General features: G+C 37.6%; 6 protein-coding genes across 7 annotated transcripts; 1 reads left to right on the top strand and 5 right to left on the bottom strand.

The window, feature by feature from the left end:
• Positions 1-1883: 1883 nt before the first annotated feature.
• On the bottom strand, positions 1884-2379 carry LOC147570788 (Late embryogenesis abundant protein, group 6). Its single transcript, XM_086657338.1, has one exon. The coding sequence runs from the start codon at positions 2377-2379 to the stop codon at positions 2113-2115; it is 267 nt and encodes an 88-aa protein (XP_086513464.1). The 3' UTR covers positions 1884-2112.
• LOC147570787 (outer envelope pore protein 21, chloroplastic-like) lies at positions 1884-5114 on the bottom strand. Of its 2 annotated transcripts, XM_086657336.1 has the most exons (5): positions 4631-5114; positions 4128-4202; positions 3863-4015; positions 3547-3645; positions 1884-3279 (listed from the first exon to the last, which is right to left on the bottom strand). In XM_086657336.1, exons 1-5 carry the CDS (start codon positions 4733-4735, stop codon positions 3196-3198), a joined length of 516 nt encoding a protein of 171 aa, XP_086513462.1. In that variant the 5' UTR covers positions 4736-5114; the 3' UTR covers positions 1884-3195. The 2 variants fall into 2 exon arrangements, with proteins under 2 accessions (XP_086513462.1, XP_086513463.1); XM_086657337.1 differs by lacking the exon at positions 3863-4015 and having other exon boundaries at positions 4631-4966.
• A 147-nt stretch (positions 5115-5261) lies between these two features.
• LOC147570786 (Ribophorin I) lies at positions 5262-10536 on the bottom strand. The gene is made up of 10 exons (XM_086657334.1): positions 10266-10536; positions 9893-9937; positions 9173-9804; positions 8921-9068; positions 8665-8841; positions 7768-7836; positions 7588-7677; positions 6045-6203; positions 5729-5953; positions 5262-5627 (listed from the first exon to the last, which is right to left on the bottom strand). Exons 1-10 carry the CDS (start codon positions 10362-10364, stop codon positions 5433-5435), a joined length of 1839 nt encoding a protein of 612 aa, XP_086513460.1. The 5' UTR covers positions 10365-10536; the 3' UTR covers positions 5262-5432.
• A 687-nt stretch (positions 10537-11223) lies between these two features.
• LOC147570785 (uncharacterized) lies at positions 11224-14021 on the top strand. The gene is made up of 4 exons (XM_086664680.1): positions 11224-11252; positions 11574-12322; positions 12548-12950; positions 13201-14021. Exons 1-4 carry the CDS (start codon positions 11224-11226, stop codon positions 13835-13837), a joined length of 1818 nt encoding a protein of 605 aa, XP_086520806.1. The 3' UTR covers positions 13838-14021.
• A 240-nt stretch (positions 14022-14261) lies between these two features.
• Positions 14262-15899, bottom strand: LOC147570784 (uncharacterized). Its single transcript, XM_086672751.1, has 4 exons — positions 15654-15899; positions 15325-15496; positions 14878-15242; positions 14262-14641 (listed from the first exon to the last, which is right to left on the bottom strand). The coding sequence occupies exons 1-4, from the start codon at positions 15848-15850 to the stop codon at positions 14458-14460; spliced, it is 918 nt and encodes a 305-aa protein (XP_086528877.1). The 5' UTR covers positions 15851-15899; the 3' UTR covers positions 14262-14457.
• On the bottom strand, positions 15705-19169 carry LOC147570783 (uncharacterized). The gene is made up of 4 exons (XM_086672750.1): positions 19012-19169; positions 17849-18610; positions 17471-17611; positions 15705-17288 (listed from the first exon to the last, which is right to left on the bottom strand). Exons 1-4 carry the CDS (start codon positions 19162-19164, stop codon positions 16686-16688), a joined length of 1659 nt encoding a protein of 552 aa, XP_086528876.1. The 5' UTR covers positions 19165-19169; the 3' UTR covers positions 15705-16685.
• Between the last annotated feature and the right edge of the window lie 1158 nt (positions 19170-20327).

Raw genomic sequence — 20327 nt, 5'->3', positions numbered from 1 at the left:
TACAGGCACGATGAACAAGTTGCCGGCAAGACGAAGAAAGAAAAGATGCAGGGAACGACAGAGAAGAGAAGCGAGGGTTAGGGTTTCAAGGAACAAAGTTTCCCTTTTAATCTTGACCGTTCTTTCTTCTCAACACCCCAGATCTTATTCTTTCTATTAGGTTAAATCTGAATAAGGGGGACTAATTTCTAATTAAGGATATATTCTAGGGATAAAAAATAGTTCAGCCAACAAAATTTTAGTAGTCACGGTAATTCCATCCCTCCCTTTGTCCTTTGCCTTTAATTAGGTTGGTGACGTGGCACAGCCACATCACCAGACGGGTTGGGGGAGGGAAATGTTGGAGGGAGGAATAGAGTTTTTCAAATTGTACTCCCTACTTAGTAAAACTCATAGTATATATCTCTCTCTAATTATCTATCTATCTAAATCGACAATAATAATAACCAGAATCCAATGTGCAAACCTTAAATCTCTCACTAGTTTGAAAAACGATACTCCCCCCTACAATTCGAATGTAACTTAAAAAAAAAAAAATAGAATGTAACTTAGACGGCTGGATTTCCCCAAACTTTTTCCTCAGATTTGAGCTAAGTACCTCCTTCACTCCTTCATCAAAAAAAAAAAAAAAGTACCTCCTTCACTTTAGGTTCTGACTCGATTGCGAGGCATAGCATAATTGTTATATACTAGTTAATCACTATCAAGCCATTTTACTATTTTAGTAGTCTCTTTCTTTTCTAAAAAGTACTCATTCATTCCGTGTTATTGTTTTTTTTTCACTTTCTACATATATATTTTGCTTTAATTATTTTCTCTCGCACAATTTTTTTTTTTTTTTTACATCTCTTTTTTCTTCATCGTCATTTTCTTTCTGTTTCACGATCTTACTTGGAGGTCTATGAAAATAAACGAAAGACCAAAATTTTGTTCAGGACAATAATATACAATATCAACAAAACTACTAACAACAAACTAAGCACTAATTTTATAAGAATGAAGTAGCCAGCAACAGATCACTAAGATTGTTGTTAAGACAATACTTAATTAAACTTGATTCTGGAAATGTGCCACCGGATAATGGATATATCTCTACCTAAAACTTGATTCTAGGTTCATCATGGAGATGGAGTATATATATAAAAAAAAAGGTCAAAGAAGTGTAAAGGAATGAGAAAGAGTGGGGAAACAAACGTGGCAAAGGGTAATGGTCTGACTGACTGAGGACTCACGACGAGACGAGCGAGAGAATAATACACTATTAGTCCATAGAATTGATCACAGACACCAAATGGAAATATTTAGTATTAGTAGTCACCAAAACGCGCTAAAATAAGTCAAATGATTAGCTTTACATTTAAATGATTCTGGGTTGTGTTAGAAAATGACACAAGACCTAACTTTTTAATGTTATATAGTACTACTAGTATTAATTATCTTTGCCTAAACCAAATTTACTTTGTAATCAAGGACACAAGAAATCAGGCCAATTCATTTTACAACTATACTAGTAATTGATTTTCGGTAGTAGGTCCATTAACAAAATGTTGCATGATATGATAAGATGTTTTACTAATAGTCAGTCTTACATTAATTGTCAACATTGGGGAAGATTAGGTTGTGAAAAATATCCCACTACCACTTGGTTATTCTTGACTCTTTTTTTTTTTTCTTGTAATTGTTGAAAGAGGTTATTCTTGACTTCTTTTCTTTTTTGTTGAAATGGTTATTCTTGACTAGAATATAGAAAAGTTGAAACGCACAACATTCACAAAGAATTACAAATATAAATCTTTTTTCTTTGTGTAGAAGTTGTAGTCTTTTACTTTTTTTTTTTTTTTTTTGTTGAACTATAGTCTTTTACTTTCATTTGCACAAAAATATAGAAAGTAGGCGGAAAAAAAAATGTTGAATAAAGAAAAATACAAGTTTACATCATGTGAGAGGTGGATCTAGAGGGCATAAATCATAACTAGGTTTGCCACAATCCACACTTCTCCCTAACAAGTGTACCATCACCATCTATACACTTACAATTTCACCAAAACACAAGAATAACACAAGAAGAAGAATAATAATAATGAGATACATTTTGGTTGAATGAGATGGGCTTTAATGGGATGGATTGGAGGGGTGAGTAGTGGAGTGGGCCTCAGTGGGGAAATTGCCAGAAGGAGTCGGGGCATCGGTGGGGCAACCCTTTTGGCCCAGTTTGGGTTGGAGGTGGCCCTCAGTACCGTATCCTTGACGCTTATAGTCCTCCAAGTTGGTGTACTTAACATACGGGCTGCTCTCTAGGGGAAGCAACAATTCATCTCTCCCTTTCTTTGAATTTTCTTCCCTCTCGTTTCGTGCTATCTGTTCTCCGCTGCTAGCCATCTCTCTCTCTCTCTTTTTCGATGTTATTATTGTTGTTGAAAGTGTAAATTTGTTTTCTGGTGATTTATAGGATAGAAGAGAGGAAATAAGGTCCAAGAGTGTTTTTATATGAAAATCCGGTTTCATAGGTAACAAAGTTGATTTTTTTCAACCTGAAAAAGATGAAAAAATTGAGGTCAAATTGGATAAAAATAGGAAATACATAGATGGTTGGAATTTTGAGTAACTAATTTCGTGGGAAAGTGGCCGGCCCCTCTATTCTCTCCTCTTCTACTTCTCATTAACTAAGTTAATATCTTGGTGGACTGAGTCGGGGGCGGAGGCCTGTTTATGACACTTTCACTCCTGATGGAAAAAAAAACAAACAAACAATTAAGGCAGGTGAAATGTGGTTTGAGCAACACTTGTTACACCTTATTGGGCTTGAGGGGCGAGTATACTGCCAAGCCAGACAGACAAGTTCGGTTGACACCTGGGGTCTAGGTTGCGCGCCAACCCCCGAGCTCAGCCCATTTAATTCTGTGGCCAGATGGGCTGGTTATCAGAGGCTGTCGCATTATTCTCCCACCTCTATGTTGTTACAGGGTAGACCGAATGACCGATATACTAATCTCAAAGAAAAACCTGACAATCTCTCTAACTGCAATTCTAAAGATAGTTATGGGACAACTTTTAAGTGCCCAAGTTCATATCTATTGCTGTTACTTGCAAAATTTAGGGCTTAGACAGAAAAATAAAAATTGCTAAAAAATGTTATTATTAAAGATCCCATAACTAACATACATAATTCCAGGTAACCTCACCAATTGTGCTTCTTCAGAGATCAAATCTCACATTCCATTTACCATCCATAGTAGCATTGAGAGTCCAATTGTTTTCTCTTATCTGAAAGTACGGTACCTGGAATAGGAAACACCGAAATGTGCGGAACCAAACTGAGTCAAATTTTAAACCCATGAATGAATAGTCCTAAATTCTAAACGACAAAATGTTTAAGTAGTAGAGTAACTGGGACGAATGAGCACTAATTAGACATAAATGTAGCTCGTAAAGAAGAAGCCATCAAAGATAGGACTTGGTAACAAATTCAAATGATGAAAAATAAGAAACTTAACAAATATGAACAGAAATGGAAGTATATATCCATAATTATACAGAGGAGAGTACCTTGTCAAGCATCTCAAACCCAAATTTGAACCTTACAGATTGGTCCTTTTGGAAATCTAATATACCGATACTCAATTCAGCTGCCCCTCTTCCTTTCCTCTGTTACAAGTATAATAATAAAAAAAAACAAATGAATTAGAAAATCTGAGCACTCCATTTATGAGTATAAGACAGTATCAAACCACTAGACACAAGCCAACTCCTCTCTAGATCTAGAGGTGAAAACGTCTTTTTGTTTGAATGATATATAGCTAGGAATTGGAACAAAGAAGAAGGAATTACTTTCTTGCTATCTATGAATATAGAAAACACAAACCTCTTTAAAATCTTTATCAGCGTCACACCTCCCCTTGAGAACAAAGCTTACTAAACCATTGGTTGCAAGTGGAAACGACTTCTTCCCACGTACGGTATACCTAAACCTTTCATTTTTATCGTACTGTAGGCCTACTCCAAGGTTGGCCGATAGCTAAAATCATGTCTAAGTTAAAAAACTAGGGAAAAGAAAGATAAAAAATGTGTGCTTGAATTTGCAAGTTTGAGGTGTATGTAAATGTAATAAAAGGAAAGATAGTACATACATTAGTGTAATAATGTCTAAGAAGTGCACTACAATGAGAAGGAACTCCAACATTGGTATCTAGCTCTCCATGAACCTGTGGAAAGATATTTTGATATAGAGAAATTTAAGGTCAATTCAAGATATAAACTTCAAGGATGGGTGTGATTGAACCTGAAGATTGTATTAATACAAGGAGGAGGTAAATAAATAATAGATCATGAAATTCAAGTCCAAATATATATATATATATATATATATATATATATATATATATATATATATATATATATATATATACTATATGAAAGAAAGAGGGGTTTATTCCAGTATGATTAAGAAATGCCCTAAATTTGTAGATAGATAATAACAAGTTTTGCATCTTAACTAGCTAAAGCAAATGATGATGTTAAAATTGGAGTAAAAGTCAATTCGTATAATACTGAATTATTAGCTTCAGTCAGTCCATAAATAGAGCCCAAAATTACAAGTAAAAATGTTTTAAGTTTTAAGAGAGAGAGAGACCTGCAAAAAAGTGCTGGCGTCGATAATGGGGAATTTCTCTTTCGCGTGGAGCCTCAAAGATTTTGAATCTCCTCCTCCTCCTACGTACCTCAGAGACGTCTCCATCTTTCTATCTCTCACTTTCTTTTCCTCAACTCGATTGATTTTATTTAGCAGCAGCAGCAGCAACTTAAACGAAAAACCCTAACAAGAAAGTAGAAACCATGGAAGAAACTTCTTCTCGCTGGCCTGGCTGGATGGAAATAGTAGTACACTAGTACTAGTTTCGTTCCTCTTATCTTCGTAAATTATTTACTTGTCTATCTCCTTTTCTTTTCAATAGTAAAATCTCTTCATTTTAGGGACCAACAAGACTTTCCCCTTAATAACAAGGGCAGGGGATCTTCACTCACTTTGTTACCCTTCCCAAAACTTATTCTTTCCTTTCACTCAAAGTAAAGAATAAGGCCCCATTTGGACAAGCTTAAATTTTAGCTTTTCTTTTAGCACTTTAAAACATAGAGTAGATCAAAACAAATTTCGAAATATTTTTTATCTCTATTGCCTACTGAATTTCCAACAAAAACCGAAATTTTATCCCTTGATTAGGGGATCCCTTCTTTTTTTTTTTCTTTTATCGCAGAACGAAATATTTCCAAAAAGGCTCTTAAATTGGCATAACTAAATAAGAATTACAAAAATCTCACATCGCCATTTAGTCTTTCGATAAAATCACAACAAAATTATTATCCATGCATGTCTCCACTGTGGAAGCTCATAAATCCATTCTTTAATTAAAAGAGACCTCTATAACACTAGTGATCTAGCAGAACTCATCCATGATGTCAAGAAGATCGTCAACCTCCTGCCTTAAGGTTCCCAGTTTCTGCTGCAGCGGAGCAACCTTGTTGTCTATTTCTCGTCCCCCAGACTTCTTCTCGTAACTATCTACCACAATCGAGTGTTTCACCATCAACTTCTCTTCCATCTCTTTCTCCTTCCCCACTAGTTCGTCAACCTTAAAACACACACATTTTGTTTCTGTTAAGATCATCCCATCCAAGGAAATGAATACTCCAACATAACACCCTAAAAAAACATAGGTCAGAGTTGTCGAACCTTGGGCCAAATCTGAGCTGCTTGTGGAGAAGACTGCAAGAAAGTCAGCAAAGGTTTCAGCTCTTTCGACAAATCCTTCAACAAATTGCTCGCAACTTTACGAGCTGCTTTGCAAGCTTGAACATCGCCTGTCCTAGAAAGTTCTCGTAATGAAGCATCCAACTTATCATGAACTGCTAATACCTGATTCATGATCTTCTGGACTTGCTGAATAGTTGCTTGCACCTGAAATTGGATAATAAAGCATATCAACATTATTGCTAATTGACCGCTTTATATTGATCTTCAATATATGGGGAACTGAGATTTAACAGACCTCGTCTAATTGCAGTTTTGCCAAATAAGAAGCAGAAGACTTTGAGATTGAAAAATCAGCACGCATATAAACAATGCACGTGACGAAGAGGAAGAGAAATCCAGTTATCAACATTAACGGTTCATTAAGCAATGATAAGCTGTTGAATTTGTAGTACACCTGAAACCATAGAAAGGAACCACATATTCAACATTTTCATCATACTATTCGCGCATACAATTCGTATGTTATCATTCTTCTCCCGACGACCTCACTCAGGGGTGGGCGTACATGCAGTCATGCACGGATGGTTTTATAATCTACCAATAGTTCATGACCCATAAAATTCCCAATATGAAACATAAAGAATGATGTCAAAATAGTAAGGGTTTTTTGAGCTTACCCCCTCGTCACTAATTGGTAATCGAGTTTACCCCCTTCAATAATGGATAATTGGGCTTACCTCCTTAGACTTACTAATAGTCACAACTAGGGGTGGGAAAAAGATCCGGAAGACCGCTATCCGATCCGTTCGACCGAGATAAAAAGTGTCCATGGACACCCGATGGTCATAACGGTCAGTGTCCGACCGGCCCGAAAGAATTGGCGGACGGTCACGGTCAAAATTCTATGTCGAAGGACCGACCGCTGACCGACCGGTACGAGTGACCGAATAGGTTGACCGACTAAACTGTCCTCATTTTTAGAAGTTGACCGTTGGATTTTATAGACATATGAATGAATATATGATGATCGTTGGCTATAGTCATATAGTCCTCTAGAAGACCAAACATTAGTGCATGGCTTAATTATATCTTGTCAAATGATGATCAACTGTGTTTTTTTTTTTTTTATATTTACTTCTGATTTCTTGGCTAAACATCTTCGTTTGTGAGTAATTTTGTTTGTGGTAATAAAAATAAAGTTCTGAATTAAGTAAATTTATTGGAAAGTCCGGACCGAGACCGTCCGGTGTCCGACTGGACCGGTAAAATAAGCGGTCTTGGACGGTCAATGGACAAAGAATTCTTGAGAGTGACCGTCCGAGTCCGCCCGAGTAAATAGGTGGTCACCAACAATTTATGTCCGAGTCGACCGGTTCGATGAAGTTAGAGTCCGGTACCGACCGGTCCGGACCGATTCCCACCCCTAGTCACAACAACACAAAGGTTATGTTTGGCGTACGTGAAATAATTGCGACTACCAAGAACAACTATTCTTCAATATGATTCCTAGTAGAGATTCTACCTCATTTTATTGTTTCATTTGGCAGGGAATATGATCAGTAAAGATTGATTTTGTTTATATATTATTTACTTTATGATTTTATTATCACATACCAAACATATCCTTGGTAGTTTTGACAAAAAAACTAAATTCAAGGGGGTAAGCTCAATTACTAATTACTGAAGGGGTTAAACTCAATTACCAATTAACTTTGAGGGGGGTAAGCTCAAAAAACCCAAATAGTAATACACAGATAACTATAATAAATAAGACAATCAACCTTATCCATTGTTTCGAACACTAACCAGATTGTACAGGATACAAGTTAAAGGATCACCTTAAAATACTGATTATGCTCTTGCACGACATTAGTCTTTTCCAGGACAACAACAGGCCTTCCAACAATATCAAGGTTGGAATATTTTACCTGCACCAGACCTTAAGTACCACTAAGAGACTGGACTTTCAAACAGACAAAAAAGATATATGTGACAAAGAAAATTGTACTGCTGTTTACCTCTTCCTGTTGGTTCACTTCAAATGGAGTTGAAACAGAGATATCTTTTGACCCTTCAGGTAAAACAACCTGTATACAGAGCTCACCACGTTAAGTATTAACTATTAAGAAGAAAATTTTCCATATCACTTGGATTTAAAAAAAATAATTATATATAAAAAAAAGTCACTTAGGTTCATCATTCATTACATATCTATTGAACCTTCATACAGTAAGGGGTAAGCATGAATTTTCAGAAAAAGGTAAGCAAAAAATAGTATTTTATCAGGCTCAACATCAAAGGATCCGTTAAACTACAAAAACAGATGAATTTCGCACTTGGCATATATTTAGTATATTGAGGTTACAGTCCTAGAGCAAGGGTCCTGGTTACAGTCCTAGAACAAGTTGCTCTACGTAAGACTAAATTTATTAGCTGATCGCGCATATACCTTATAAATTTTTCCAATTGGCACAATATTTACTCTGACGAGGTCCTCGAGAGTCGAGAATTTAAGGTAAGAACCTGATTCCAGTTCTAGACCAAGCTGGTTTTGGTAAGCTAAGTTTGTTAGTTGATCATGCATATATTTTATAAATTTTGCACTCATCACGTATTTAGTATATTGAGGTTGTCGAGCTGTAATATCACCTCATGTCCTCATCTACAATGCACAATCTAAGCTACAAAAGGAGAGTAGCTTTATCCTGTGCTTATGACATAAACACATAAGCACATCTAACGAAGCAGAACTGAGTACTCAATACTCACATCCCGTATGAAGTTACAACTAAAGGTAAAGTATTTAGACCGATGTATGTCTATCTTGAAGGTGAGAATCAGAGATAGAAAAACACAATAAAAACTAATGATCAAAATGCTACTGCAAAGTAGGGGTCTAAGATTAATATACTTGCCTTATTAATAAGATTATCAATCACCACGTCCTCCATTGGGCAACCAAAGGAAATATTTAGGTAACGTTTCCCTTCTGATGCAAATAAAAAATCTTCAAGTGGTAAGCTATAGCCAATAGTAAAAGCTGTTCTCCAACCACCAAACATAGGGAACCGAGGTTCAATTTCCAACACCGTCTGCAAATAGGAATGCACGTCAAGTAAAAGCTAATAAAAGTATTCAGCACCTTTAAGTTCTAACAACATCATTTTTCACCTTTCTAGAATCACTCCATAAATGGGATGTTGAGATATTGCCAATTTCGTCTCTGTAATAAACTGAATGAGCTCTCACTGGCAATTTTGCAATGAGTCGATTGAATGATGATGCTCCTTTTAAGTGAGGTCTTGTCTGATAATCAAGTCTATTGCATTCATAACAGCGTTGAGAGTGTCAGAATACCATGCTGAGAAACACGCGCCCAAAGAAGTAAAAATCGAAAGCAAAGATAAGAATAGACTACTCGACCTGGAAAACTCCCCTTTGCTGTTAGCGCCTCCATGGACGATTTTGTAATGCTCTGTGACCTGCACATTACCCCAATGGGAAATTTCTATTTCCCGCAGAAGCTCCTTAGCAACTGCAAAGGGCCGATTGTTTTCATAATGAACAACTATAGGTGTGTACGAAAAGGCAGGAAGATCCTGGTAAGGACCATATTTGATCTCTGAATTGACAAGCTTTGAATTGTGAATTTTTGTATATGATTCAATTCTTGGACTAGGCAGCTTAACAATAAGGGACTGAAACTTGACTTGATAAGGAGAAACGAAGTAGGCACTATCTTGAAACACGACAAGTTGAGTATCAGCTTGGGTAATTTCCTCAGGGATTGGTTGCAGTGAATGGGTCAGCACAGCGAACACATCGAGTGTTAAACTTTCCCCTTTAGTCAACCCTTTGGACAAAGATACAGAATAAAAGGATAACCCCTGAGGCGTTCCCCCTTGAGGGTTAACAACTTGAACAGGGAGAGTGGCAGAAGAAGCTTTTGATTTTCCTTCATTTACAAATGCTACCAAATAGGCCAATTTATTAGCCTGGTACTCAGGGAAGGCCAATAAAATTTCCGACGCCACATCTGGACCTGCATTTTCTACCTACATAATAATAATAATATAGCTCAAGATTAATAAGTGTAGGTAGCTTTAGTCTGCTGATATAAGAAAGCAAAGAAGAAGAAGATACCTTTAGAGTTGAAGTGATACGTACGACCTGGGAAGTCAAATCAATCTGCAAAGGGAAGATGGCAACTTTAGTCTGTCACACACACTAATCCCTTTGTTGAACTTGAATGTATTATTTGATTTGATGAATGTTTGTGTCTTACAAAATTGACTAGCTCATTTTGTATCTCAACGATCAGAATATTAAAATTGAAATGAAGTTGCAATTTTTTTTATAAAGATAAAAAGATCCCAACCACTTAATAATGATTCGGTGTTAGAGAAATCGAAAAAGATACAAGAGGAAACCCTAGCCTATAATTATGAAACCGATAAAGAAGTTCACTAAGGGTGAATTGCAGAAAGAAATGATATACTGAAGAAGAAAGTCTTACTTTGCGATCGACCTTGGAGAGGATGAGGTCCGAAAGCGATGGCGTCGTCGAGAGAATTCCAATCGTTAAAACAACAAACAAAACCAACCGGAATCCCATTTCTCTCTCTCTCTCTCTCTCTCTCTCTCTCTCTGTAGATTTCGAGCCCTAACAGTACTATAGTAGTAGGTATTAAAGTGCAAGACACACTCTCTCTCGTTCCTTCCTTCCGGGTTCAAAATGCACGCACTACGCATCCTAACTTCTTCAATCTATTGGCCCATTGTTTATGGAATTTTTTGATGAAAGACCCAAATTTTGGGCCCAAATACAAAAAAAAACCCAACAAGGTTTAATATCTCACCCAAAACCCAATAATCCAATAATAACTCATATCAAACCCAAATACACATCCCAATGTGCAATCCGGGCCCAACTCTTATCTCTAAGATTTCCTATTTTCTTCTAAACCCTCTTTTGCCCTCCTATATATATCCAACAACTCTAACAAATCATATATTTCTCTCTCAAAAATCTGATTTACTTTCTCTCTCCAAAATCTGTTTCCACCTTCTTATCTCTCTACCTAAACCGAACCCCAAACCCTATTTTCCACCTTCTTCTCTCTACAGTCATCATCTCTTCAATCATCATCTTCGTTTTCACCTTTCTCTCTCTAATATTTTCATCATCCTCGTTCAGTCATCACCTACAGACACAAACCGAGATACAAACCCTCTTCTTCATTCATCATATCTATTCATCTTCTCCAGCCATCAACTTGTTCGAATCACCATCTTCTTCTCCTATAAATCCAGGTAACTTTTGATGATGAAACTCTTTTTTATGAGATTGTATGCTTTTGTTCATCCTTCTCGTGTAAAGCTTAGTTTCTGAAGTGTCCGTACAGTTCTTTCGCTGTCCGTACATCTCTTTTGTTTCTGTTATAACTTTAACGTTTGTGTTAACATTTACAAAAATGTCGGAACATTTCGTTACATGTTACAGGTACTTTATCGTGTTAACACATTTGTTTCTTAGCTATTGAATTAGCAGTTTGACCAACATTTGATAGAATGATCAGACATTGCTTCTTGGACCACCTGATTATACCACATATTCGAAGCATTCAGTAGAATGTTATCCATCATTTTCACATAATTTCACACATTTCATTAAATTATACGACATTCTCCTTGATAACTGAACATTCCTACGCATGTCCAGACATTCTCTGTGTTGCTGCAACATTACACTAGATGTTCGTACATTTGTTAACCTGTTAAGACAATCAATGATACTTTCTTAACATTTTATTCAATTTTGCAGTATGGAAACTGAAAGGTCACTTTCTACATCTCAAAATAATGACAAGAAGTTAGTATGTGACTCATGGGGCGACGTATTTACGGAGATTGGACAAATATTCCCCGGTGGTGTCAAAGCTTTTCGACACGCTCTTGGTCGTTATACCATTGCAACCAAGAACAACTACAAATATATCAAGAATGAACCATGTCGTGTGACTGCCGTTTGTTCCAAACCCGGATGTAATTGGAGAGTCCACGGGGTTGCACCATTGGGATGTAAATCCGTGTTTCTTTTGAAAGAATACGAACCGATACACGATTGTCTCGATGTTGTTCTCAAACCTGCGGATCCCAAACTCTCTAGTAAACTTGTTGGCAGCCTAATGGATGACGACATCAGAAAACACCCAAATTGGAGTACTGCTGAAGTTAAAGAAAAGTTTCAAGACGATTACGGTGTTGAGTTGAGCTATTACTTTTCTTACGGTGGTAAGAAGGTAGCGATGGACAAAGTATTTGGGCAGGAGGGTGATTCCTATGCAAAGTTGAAGTGGTACGTAGATTCTTTGGCGACTACTAATCCCAATAGCATAATTGATTTGCAAATCGAACCCACTACCAATAGATTTGTCCGAGTTTTTATTGCGCTTCACGCATCTATCCTTGGGTTTCAACACTGTCGTCCCGTGATCTATATTGATGGAACATTCGCCAAAACACGTTTTAATGGCTGCATTTTAGCTGCGGTTACCAAGGACGGAAACGACGGTATGTTTTCATTTCACATCGTACGTTAACATTCTAATGTTCCTGCCAACACTTGACAAAATTTTAAGAACACGATCTACAATGTCGCTGCATCCAGTGAGATGATGCGTCATTTATTGGTGTCACTGAACATTACCAAGTATGTTTAGACATTTGATCATTTGCTAATGCACTATTGGTTTATGAATCAGCAGCACTAATTTTGTATTATTATTTTTTTGTTAGGTCTTTTCCCCATTGCTTACGCAGTTGTGGACATTGAGAATGATCAAAATTGGGATTGGTTTCTGCAAAATTTGAAATTAGTGGTGGATCCGATCAAACGTTACACCTTTATTTCGGATAGACATGCTGGAATTCTAAAAGGCGTGAAGAATGTTTTTCCCACCGCTCACCACTCATTCTGTGCTTGGCACTTACGATGTAATCTAAACTTGAGAATACGTAACGGGGCGCGCCAGTCACGTTATTTTCAGAGTCTTATGTTTACGGCGGCACGTGCATTACCCGAGAGCGAGTATCACGCAACCATTGAACAAATGGTTGAGATGGGTGGAACCAACGTGGAGAGGTTTTTCCAATCCCTTAATCCGGAATCATGGGCAGATTCCTTTTTCCCCGGAGATAGGTATTTTGTTTTGTTTACTCATTTTCAATTGAAATGTTGAAACACCACGAACCTTGTTACCGGCACACTTTAAGTTTACCCAGTAATTTTTTCACATTTTATCATAGCTTCTGTTATGAAAGGACATTCTCCCTATTGTTTTGTCATTCCAATTAATGTTCAGACATTTAGTGTACGGTTGGAACACAACATGATTTAATATAAGCATTCCGTAAACTGTTGTGACAGACGTTATAATGTTGTCTTACAGGTATGGCGCCATCACTTCCCAACTGTCTGAGAGCTTCAACAACATGGTAAAGAAAGCCCGCGTTCTCCCTATTACAGCAATGTTGGATGCCATAAGACAGAAGATTATGAACAAGATGAGAAAGCATAGAGACGCCGCTATTGGATGGAATACATTTCTTTGCCCATCCATTAACTTGGAGCAACAAGCGAAATACAAAGTTGCGGAGACTTGGAGATACGTCGAGGCAGCCCCACTTATTTATGAAGTATATTCGACTCCACGCCATTCCGTAAATCTTGGTACTCTCACATGCTCTTGTCGGCGTTGGCAAGTAGATTCGCTTCCGTGTCAACATGCAATGTTATGCATCAACAAGACTCGGGGTGATAGTACGTGTTTTTACGATCCAGTCTGGACGGTTGAGGCTTACAGAAACACATACCAACATTGTGTTTACCCCGTTCCAAATTATGACGAACCCTATACTTTTGATCCATTAACCAAGACTCTTCCTCCACTAGTTAGAAGGGCACCAGGGAGACCACGTACAACACGGTTGCAGAGTTCCGGAGATGTTACCAGGAGGAAAAGAATATGTCGCAGGTGCAACCAACCCTCTTATCACAACAGTGCAACATGTCGGGCCCAACTGTAGTTCTCATTTTTCTAAATGCTTCAACATCAACGATATGTCTCAACATGTTACAGACTGTCTGTACATTGTGTTGAATGTTTTAGAAAAATCTTTTGGTATTTAGGACATATTTTGTTCTCTTGTGAAAATGTTATAACATTCTACAAAATGTTCAGTTAATGAATCCTTACATGTCTAACTATTCTTTACAATGTGTTAACATTATGGATTTTTTGCATACATTCGTAATAATGAAGGAACATTATTACATATTTCTCAAACATTTATCAATTTGGCCCAGCATTTAAAGGAATGTTCTAACATATCTGTGTATGTTCTTCCCTGAAACAAACTCTAAGTGGACAATGCATGTCACACATGTTGTTGAAGAAAAGTAAAATATATTCAAATTTACTTCATATTGTTTTAACATAAACATCCCATCCAAAATCATTGTATGTAATCTAATCAAGAATGTTAACATCCCAAAATAATTTACAAACCATATTTGTTTGTAATCTAATCAAGAATGAAGTCGTTTCGGGTTTAGTGATATGAACATAACCCGTTACCTGAACAACTACTTCATTTTTGATTAAAAAAGATCCTTTACAAAAAAAACATACACAGGGGAAACTACTTCAAGCTCGGGCCATCCTCCAAGATATCGTATTCTCTCTCAAAATGTTGTGGGTTAGCTTGGCCCTCTTCCTTTGTGCCAGGGATACCCAATCTGGGTTTTCTGTACGCTGTTTGGGTCTTGTTGTCGTGCAGTCTGCCACGAGCTCTTCAATTTTCAAAATGACAAACAGACCGCAATCCGGGCTGTTCAAGACACAAACGAAATGTTAAAGCATAACCAATAATGTTTCTACAGTCACAGACAATTCTGAAACATAATGTTAAATGAGACTAAATTATTAATAACTACGTGTTTTTTATCAAATTTATAAAAACATATAAGGTTTTGTACCAACATTTCCCGGAATGTTGAAACAATTTCCAACTAATATAAAACATGCATCGTAATGTTGGAACAGATAATGAGTGAGTACACTTACTTTTCTCCCTGAGTAGGGAATTCTGGCTCCCCAACGACATCTGCATATTTTTGTTGGGTTCCAAACATTGTGAACCCAACTTCTTCCATTACATCCTCGACATATGCCGCGTACTCCCTGGCATTTTCGTAGCAGTCCTTGGCCTTCTTCTTGTCAAATGCCATTGAGTCATAATGGGTCCACCTATGGAGAAATACATTGTATATCAATAGTGTCCAGTGCCCCCCTCTTGCTGCGTCCCCCGTTGTTGGGTGGCAGATTGGTGCACACACAAACAATATCTCCGGTTTCCCAGCATTATTACTCAACGTGCGATTGAGCATATGTTCGATTGAAGCTTGGTTGACCTCCGACTTTATCATTGTCTGTCGAACAAACACAAAGTTATCAAAATGTTCACTCATATAAAAGATGACGATAGGAAAACATTCTAATCTCTTCACTTACGTAGATCTCTGATGGGAGGCAAAGCACACACTTTTCTTTCAATTCCTTGTGATTTGTGACGAAGGAACTGGCCCAGTTGATTATCTGTGAATCGCATTCTAGATTCATCATCAACATGTCGAGCTGCTTTCCACATATGTCGTTTATGCCGTCACTAAACCACACTTTAGTACTGGAAAATGTGGAAAAAACAGTGTCACCTTTTGTAATGATAAGACATATCGGCCAATGCTAGAACATTACAGTAAGCTAAAATTAATGTTTCAACACAAACAAGAATGTTTAAACATTATTGTCAGTGCATGAACATTACAGTAACCTACTCGTACCTTTTGTTACTTTTCCTGATGAATTCTTCCATCATACCCTTTTCATCTTCCTTGACATTCTTCCACACCGGGCTTCTTCTCCAGTTACCTAGCTTCTCACCTTCCTCCTCTGCTGCTGACCTTCCGCCTCCCAACTCTACAATTTCTTCTACATTAATTGTCTTTTTCTTCTCGAGTTGTTTTGCTTTCTCGGTCATGGTTCGGGTTCTTGGCTGTGTTTTAACTCTCTTCACCAAAGAGTTTGGTTTGTTTTTATCTTTCTTTTCCACAACTTCAGCCGTTTCAACCTTTGGCTTATCTACAAAATCGTCTTCAGAAGAACTTTCGTTCTCCACGATCTCATAGTTCTCATATACTTTTGCCACTTCACAAACCTCTGAAAAGAAAGCTGAAGGCCAAGTCAGCTGGAAGTCAACTTCTTCCGTCTCACTTTCACCTACATTCAAAAAACATTGAAAATGCTTTTCACCTGTTCCCACCACCACACGTTTAACTAGTCAACATTCGATAGAAAACCAAATCTTAACATAAATGATTATCCAATTCTTGATCAATATATATAAACGTTATCACGTATGTTCAAACATTTTACGTATTTATGTGGGAGAAGAACACTTACTTGTTTGTTTCTTATTTATTACTTAGCCGACCAGTCTATTGTCGTTCGTGGTAAAAGAAAGTCTTCAATTGTCGTGGTAAAAGACATCGTGGGAGTACGATAGAACTCGTTTACTTACCGTTTATCAAAAAACTTGTAACGATGGCGGAACAATTTATGTTCATACCAATCATCTGACAAGTAAGTAAGAATTTCAGAGAAGAGAGATTGATTGCACACAAGTTAATACGTTGCTTTTAAAAAAAAAAAAAAACTAGAAATAAAACCAACTTTAATCTAAACAAAGACAATATTCATTACTTTTTATAACAATATCTCAAATGTTGAAGCATTCTGGTGTTTGCTCCAACATTTCCAAATTCTTATAAAGCAAAGACAGGAATGCCAACAGAAGTAAAGATTTGCGTGAGCATTTACTCACTTGACCCAGCAACTTGGCTCACTTTCTGCTCCTGCTTTTGCCCCTCCACGGAAGATTGACCCTCATCAGAAATTGCCTTCTTACCCTTATTGTCTATTTCTGCTCCTTCAGTTTGGGCTTCGGCATCACTTTCTTTTTCGATGCTGGGTTCTACGTTTACTTGTTCCGGATTTTTTGGGGCTACTTCCTGCTCCACTATCTTCTCTCCACTATCTCCACTCTCCACCTCTTGTCTAACCTCCTCTCCAACATTCACCTCATCTCTACCAACAGTCACCTCCTCTCCAACAGTCACCTCATCTCTACCAACCTCTTCTCGAACATCCACCTCCCCTCCGACACCAAAATCAAATTCCAAAACATCATTCTTCTCTCCTCTCTCTCTCTTCATCCTCTCCAATTCCTCTCTTAATACTTCTCTCTCTCTCTTTACCATCTCTTTCTCTTCTCTCAACCTCTCCACTTCCTCCTTCAACTTTTCTACTTCCTCCTTCAACTTTTCTACTTCTTCTTCATTCATCTCCACCACCACCCTCTCAGTGAACTTTAACAACTCTTCCTCTTCAACAGACTCTGGCACCAACTCCACCTTCACCTACAAGGAGGGATACATATGGTTATTATTCAACACCTCTCAAAAAAGTCATACATTTAATTAAATGTGAACACATTCATACAAATGTTCCAACATTTGCCACAATGTCAATCAGACATCAGTTATGTTAGAACATTTATTAAAAACACAGAGACATTTTAAGAAATGTTTCAACAAATTACCTGCTCCTCTGTAATGCTTTCCAGCTCTTCTTCCAGTCCTTTAAGGAAGAATGGCTCGATCATCCATCGAGCTATTCTAGGACTGACCCCTACTTCTCCAACCAGGTCCTCATGGATCCTGGTGTGCATGCAGTACCAGTACTGCAAATAAATTAAGAGAAAATTAAACACAAATAGGTCAGAAGTGTTGTTCTGTATCATCACAAGGAATGGAACAACATTTTCTACATTGCCCAAACATTCTACGAAATGTATCAGCATTACAGAAGCCCCAAAAGATTGATGACACATTTTGGAGAATGTCAAAGCAAAATAACTTGATTTATTTGCACCTTAAGAAATTATGAAAAATTTAAGTGCATTGTAATGAATACTTACGGGGAGAAGAGTCAGGCATCCTGAAGCTTTTGCCGGGTCTTCCGAGTGCTTGTTTATTCTCTCCATCATGTAGGAGTGAATAGCTCTCGCCCATGAAACTCTTTTCATCATTCTCTCCGTTTGGAGATTGTGATAAAAACTCCCGACAACCGAGGAGCCGGCAGCTGAAGCAAACAGGAATGTGGCTGCCATGTACATAATCCATAGTTTCAAAAACTCAATGGCCGGAGCCTTTGTTCTTGCAGCCACATGCAAAGCCTTTTCTATGCTGGGACCCCCAAAAGATGCAGCCTTTCCCTCAACAATACAGTCTTTGAAATACTTGCTCAAAAACTGGTCCTTAGCCACATCTATGGTGACATTGGTTGGGAATGCATCATATATTTGTCCTTCCATTGGGACTCCCAACAACAAAGCAACATCTCCGGGAGTGAACTGAATCAACTTCCCTCCGATGTTGAAGGCTTGGCTCTGTTTGTCATAGCAGTACAGAAGATCATAGATGGCTTTGTTCGGCTTCTCCATCACATTCTCTGTTCGGAAACTAAAACTGGTCACTGACTTAAATAAGGCCCCGAATGGTGAAGAAAGCAACATCTTCCTTTGCTCTTCAGTAATATATAACTGCAATTCCCGCGCCACCTTGAAAACTGCTTTAAAATTACATTTGTAATTAAAAGCAGTTTTCTTCTTCTGCTCCATAGGCTCTTTTGGTTGAGGCTCCACCATGGGTTCTCTCTTCTTGGAAGTATATCCTCGGTGCTTCACACAAAAAGTAACAGATATGTCAGCACATTCTACAAAATATACAACTCTACACTGAATGCTACATCACTATAAATAATGTCAGATCATTTTGGAACGTGTCCACACAATAGAGCCTATGCCAATGCTGGTCTACACAAGAATGAAGGACCACAGATTGAAACAACATTTCAAAGAATGTCAGCACACTAACAAATCTGCCAAAACATTATATGAAATGTCAAACCACAAACATTAAATACAGGACATGGGTCAAAAATGTGTATACAATAAGATACCTTTTTGCTTGTTTTACAGAATGACAACACACGAACAAATATGCCAAACCATTTTAAGAAATGTGAGAGCACAAACATTAATTACAGAACATTGACAAAGATGTGTATACAATAACATACCTTAGCCTGTTTAGGACTAGCAACTTTCTTGCCTTTCTTGCTAGGCCCAGCAGATGATGGCTCTTCACTAGCCCTCTTTCTAGGGCTAGCCCTCACTGGAGTCTGTTGTCTTTTTTCAGTATCATCTCCTTTCTTTGTTGCAGCTTTAACCATCTTTGTAATCTGCAAAATTTGTTATGTTTTGTATTAGACACCCACATGTTTCAAACAAACACAAAATGTATGTACACAACCAAAAATGTCTAAACACATACTAATTTCGTTTACACAACCATGAATGTTAAAACAAACCATTCATTTCATCAACAAAGACAAACACCCATAAATCCAAAACAAATGACTAAATTCCTCCACAGAAAGCTAACTTTCGTATCACACCCCTAAATGTTAAAACAACCCTAACCTAGAAACTTGATGAAGACTCATAAACACCCAAAATGACCTTTCTGTGAAGATGCATGCTTCCGAAATCACAAACAACTATCAAAATGTCTAAACATAATCCAACATTTCTTCAACACAACCTAGAATGATAAAATATAATCATTCACTTCATCAACCAAGACAGACCCCCAAAAATGGAAGACAAAGTACTAAATGTCTCCACAGAAACCTAACTTTCGGATCACAACCCTAAATGTTAAAACAAACCTAACCTAGAAGCTTGATGAAGAACCATAAACACCTAAATGCTTCTGAAATCACAAAACAACAACCAAAATGTTTTATCACAAACTTTAGAGCAACTTAACCCTAAAACTTTTTCGAAAAACAACCCAAAATGATTTATCACAGACTATAGATCAGACTACTAAACTTGAAATCATAAACCCTAATTGTTTGGAAACTCCCCCAAATTTTCAAACACCCCTAAATCTGTACCAAAACCCACAGATGTGAAACAAGAAACCCCTAAAATGTTCCAACAATCCTAATAATTTACCAACAACAGAGAGGGGATCAAGAGTTAGACGAAGAACAGAGATGTACCTGTTTGTGAAAGAGAGAGAAATCGAGAGAGAAGCTTGAGATTCGTTGAAACAGAGCGAAATAGAGAGAAAAAAGAGTAGATCCGGTTGCTTAAATAGGTTTGGTTGAGAGAGATTCGTCGGTAACGTTTCGAATCAAAGAGGGTTTAATGGCTTGAGATAGTTTCGCTTGAAAAAGAGAAAGAGGGAGATAGAGATGGACCGGTTTCTGGTTTTGATCGAGATAGAGAGGAGAGATAGAGAGGAGAGAGAGTGAGCAATCGGTTGAATGAAGAGAGAGAGAGAGATAGAGATGGACCGGTTTGAATGAGGAGAGAGAGCGCGCGG

This window comes from Eschscholzia californica, unplaced genomic scaffold, assembly GCF_041429995.1.
Source record: "Eschscholzia californica isolate CP2 unplaced genomic scaffold, dmEscCali1.0.p SCAF_1, whole genome shotgun sequence".
Taxonomy (NCBI): Eukaryota; Viridiplantae; Streptophyta; class Magnoliopsida; order Ranunculales; family Papaveraceae; genus Eschscholzia; species Eschscholzia californica.
Note: the sequence above shows the minus strand (reverse complement) of the source record. Positions and strands in the feature narration are given on the sequence as shown.

Excerpts from the sequence above, each read along its gene's own strand:
- LOC147570784 (XM_086672751.1), bottom strand. The coding sequence starts at position 15,850 with ATGACCGAGAAAGCAAAACAACTCGAGAAGAAAAAGACAATTAATGTA. Across the intron at positions 15,243-15,324 it reads GCCTCCCATCAGAGATCTAC|ACAATGATAAAGTCGGAGGT; the intron begins GTAAGTGAAGAG and ends TTTGTTCGACAG. Across the intron at positions 14,642-14,877 it reads TTCCCTACTCAGGGAGAAAA|CCCGGATTGCGGTCTGTTTG; the intron begins GTAAGTGTACTC and ends TGTCTTGAACAG.
- LOC147570788 (XM_086657338.1), bottom strand. The coding sequence starts at position 2,379 with ATGGCTAGCAGCGGAGAACAGATAGCACGAAACGAGAGGGAAGAAAAT.
- LOC147570785 (XM_086664680.1), top strand. The coding sequence starts at position 11,224 with ATGTCGGAACATTTCGTTACATGTTACAG. Across the intron at positions 11,253-11,573 it reads CATTTCGTTACATGTTACAG|TATGGAAACTGAAAGGTCAC; the intron begins GTACTTTATCGT and ends TCAATTTTGCAG. Across the intron at positions 12,323-12,547 it reads TACCAAGGACGGAAACGACG|GTCTTTTCCCCATTGCTTAC; the intron begins GTATGTTTTCAT and ends TTTTTTTGTTAG.
- LOC147570787 (XM_086657336.1), bottom strand. The coding sequence starts at position 4,735 with ATGGAGACGTCTCTGAGGTACGTAGGAGGAGGAGGAGATTCAAAATCT. Across the intron at positions 4,203-4,630 it reads ACGCCAGCACTTTTTTGCAG|GTTCATGGAGAGCTAGATAC; the intron begins GTCTCTCTCTCT and ends ATCTTTCCACAG. Across the intron at positions 3,280-3,546 it reads GGTTTGAGATGCTTGACAAG|GTACCGTACTTTCAGATAAG; the intron begins GTACTCTCCTCT and ends TTCCTATTCCAG.
- LOC147570786 (XM_086657334.1), bottom strand. The coding sequence starts at position 10,364 with ATGGGATTCCGGTTGGTTTTGTTTGTTGTTTTAACGATTGGAATTCTC. Across the intron at positions 9,938-10,265 it reads TCTCCAAGGTCGATCGCAAA|ATTGATTTGACTTCCCAGGT; the intron begins GTAAGACTTTCT and ends TTCCCTTTGCAG. Across the intron at positions 5,954-6,044 it reads CAAAACTGCAATTAGACGAG|GTGCAAGCAACTATTCAGCA; the intron begins GTCTGTTAAATC and ends ATCCAATTTCAG.
- LOC147570783 (XM_086672750.1), bottom strand. The coding sequence starts at position 19,164 with ATGGTTAAAGCTGCAACAAAGAAAGGAGATGATACTGAAAAAAGACAA. Across the intron at positions 18,611-19,011 it reads CTAGTCCTAAACAGGCTAAG|CACCGAGGATATACTTCCAA; the intron begins GTATGTTATTGT and ends TTTTGTGTGAAG. Across the intron at positions 17,612-17,848 it reads GATGCCTGACTCTTCTCCCC|TACTGGTACTGCATGCACAC; the intron begins GTAAGTATTCAT and ends ATTTATTTGCAG.